Here is a 2,474-nt window from a genome sequence, read left to right as displayed (position 1 = left end):
ACGACCATCCGCAGGTTGCTGGCAGACCTTCCCACGTACGGCCGGAGAGGAAGCCGGCATGAGATGGTCTTGAACTCACAGCGACCGCATTGGTGAGAGGCTTCTGGGTCACTACGCTGCGCTAGCGCGCTAACCGACTGAGCCACGGAGGCCCCCGATCGCAGAGAACTCGAGGAGATACGACTATCCAGATAAGCATAATGTACCGATAATCTCTATTTATTGAATTCAAACGATCATTTCCCAACTAATCATTATGACATCACAATGAAGACAGAACGACGTTAAAGTAGAAACGAATATAATCTAACATTGTAGACGTTGTGCGACAATCAGCTTTGACGTAACAATGGCTCTGCTTTACACTAGCGCCACCTCACGGACTTAAAAAAGATGACGTGATTCTGTAACTGATGCAGTGGCTAATTCAGTGACAATAACATTTGCTTACTGAATGACTGATGCATTGGCTGATTACACATTGACTGATGGAGTGGCTGACACAGTGGCTGTTTGAGTGACTGACGCAGTGGCTGATTGAGTGCCTGATTGAGTGGCTGACGCATTGGCTGATTGAATGGCTGACGCAGTGGCTGATTGAGTGGCTGACGCAGTGGCTCATTGAGTGACTGACGCAGTGGCTGATAGAGTGGCTGATTGAGTGGCTGACGCAGTGGCTGATTGAGTGGCTGATTGAATGCCTGATTGAGTGGCTGATAGAGTGGCTGACGCAGTGGCTGATAGAGTGGCTGACGCAATGGCTGATTGAGTGGCTGACGCAGTGGCTGATTGAGTGGCTGACGCAGTGACTGATTGAGTGGCTGATTGAGTGGCTGACGCAGTGGCTGATTGAGTGGCTGATTGAGTGGCTGATTGAGTGGCTGATTGAGTGGCTGACGCAGTGGCTGATTGAGTGGCTGATGAAGTGGCTGATAGAGTGGCTGATTGAGTGGCTGACTGAGTGGCTGATTGAGTGGCTGATTGAGTGGCTGATTGAGTGGCTGACGCAGTGGCTGATTGAGTAGCTGATTGACTGGCTGATTGACTGACTCATTGAGTGACTGATTGAGTGGCTGACGCAGTACCTGATTGAGTGGCTGACGCAGTGGCTGATAGAGTGGCTGACGTCTTGGCTGATTGAGTGGCTGATTGAGTGGCTGACGCAGTGGCTGATTGAGTGGCTGATTAAGTGGCTGACGCAGTGGCTGATTGAGTGGCTGACGCAGTGGCTGATTGACTGGCTGACGCATTGGCTGATTGAGTGGCTGATTGGGTGGCTGATTGAGTGGCTGATTGAGTGGCTGATTGAGTGGCTGATTGAGTGGCTGATTGAGTGGCTGACGCAGTGGCTGATTGAGTGGCTGATTGAGTGGCTGACGTATTGGCTGATAGAGTGGCTGATTGAGTGGTTGACGCAGTGGCTGATTGAGTGGCTGACTCATTGGCTGATAGAGTGGCTGACGCAGTGGCTGATTGAGTGGCTGACGCATTGGCTGATAGAGTGGCTGACGCATTGGCTGATTGAGTGGCTGACGCATTGGCTGATTGAGTGGCTGACGCAGTGGCTGATAGAGTGGCTGATTGAGTGGCTGACGCATTGGCTGACGCAGTGGCTGATTGACTGACTAACGCATTGGCTGATTGAGTGGCTGATTGAGTGGCTGACGCAGTGGCTGATTAAGTGGCTGACACAGTGGCTGATTGAGTGGCTGACGCAGTGGTTGATTGAATGGACGACGTAGTGACTGATTGAGTGGCTGACACAGTGGCTGATTGAGTGGCTGATTGAGTGGCTGACGCATTGGCTGATTGAGTGGCTGACGCATTGGCTGATTGAGTCGCTGACGCATTGGCTGATTTAGTGACTGACGCAGTGGCTGATTGAGTGACTGACGCAGTGGCTGATTGAGTGGCTGACGCAGTTGCTGATAGAGTGGCTGATTGAGTGGCTGACGCTGTGGCTGATTGAATGGCTGACGCAGTGACTGATTGAATGGTTGACGCAGTGACTGATTGAATGGCTGACGCATTGGCTGATTGAGACATTGCAGAACTTGCTAATTAAAGGATTGAGGCATTGACTTTATTTGAGTGGTTGACAAGATGATTGACACATTAGTTGGTTGAGTCTTTGTAGGATTTGTTTTTTGGGTGATTGCGGCATTGGTTTATTGCATGATTAACACAATGTTTGAATGTGGCTGATGTTCATGTAGAACGTCAGCTATATGTGGAATGATTGAAACACAGTCTTTTTGAATGACTGAAGCATTGAATACGAGTTATTGATATTTTTGTTTCTATGATTGCCGCATTTGTTAGTGAATGATCTACGCATTGGACTATTATTGATTGCGGGGGTGTAGGCATTGCCGGATTGAACCATTGCATCATTTACTTACTAAGGCATTGGTTGATTGGCGCATACATGATAAATATTAATGATTGACGTGATTGCGTGATGGAATGGCAGA

General features: G+C 49.1%; 2 protein-coding genes across 2 annotated transcripts; both read right to left on the bottom strand.

Moving 5' to 3' along the window:
* Nucleotides 1–422: 422 nt before the first annotated feature.
* LOC135473622 (uncharacterized) lies at nt 423–1,598 on the bottom strand. The gene has a single exon (XM_064753483.1). The coding sequence runs from the start codon at nt 1,596–1,598 to the stop codon at nt 423–425; it is 1,176 nt and encodes a 391-aa protein (XP_064609553.1).
* A 27-nt stretch (nt 1,599–1,625) lies between these two features.
* On the bottom strand, nt 1,626–2,030 carry LOC135473621 (proline-rich P65 protein homolog). The gene has a single exon (XM_064753482.1). The coding sequence runs from the start codon at nt 2,028–2,030 to the stop codon at nt 1,626–1,628; it is 405 nt and encodes a 134-aa protein (XP_064609552.1).
* Between the last annotated feature and the right edge of the window lie 444 nt (nt 2,031–2,474).

This window comes from Liolophura sinensis, chromosome 8 (assembly GCF_032854445.1).
Source record: "Liolophura sinensis isolate JHLJ2023 chromosome 8, CUHK_Ljap_v2, whole genome shotgun sequence".
NCBI lineage: Eukaryota > Metazoa > Mollusca > Polyplacophora > Chitonida > Chitonidae > Liolophura > Liolophura sinensis.
The sequence above is the reverse complement of the archived record's forward strand: the minus strand, read 5'-3'. Positions and strand labels throughout refer to the sequence as shown.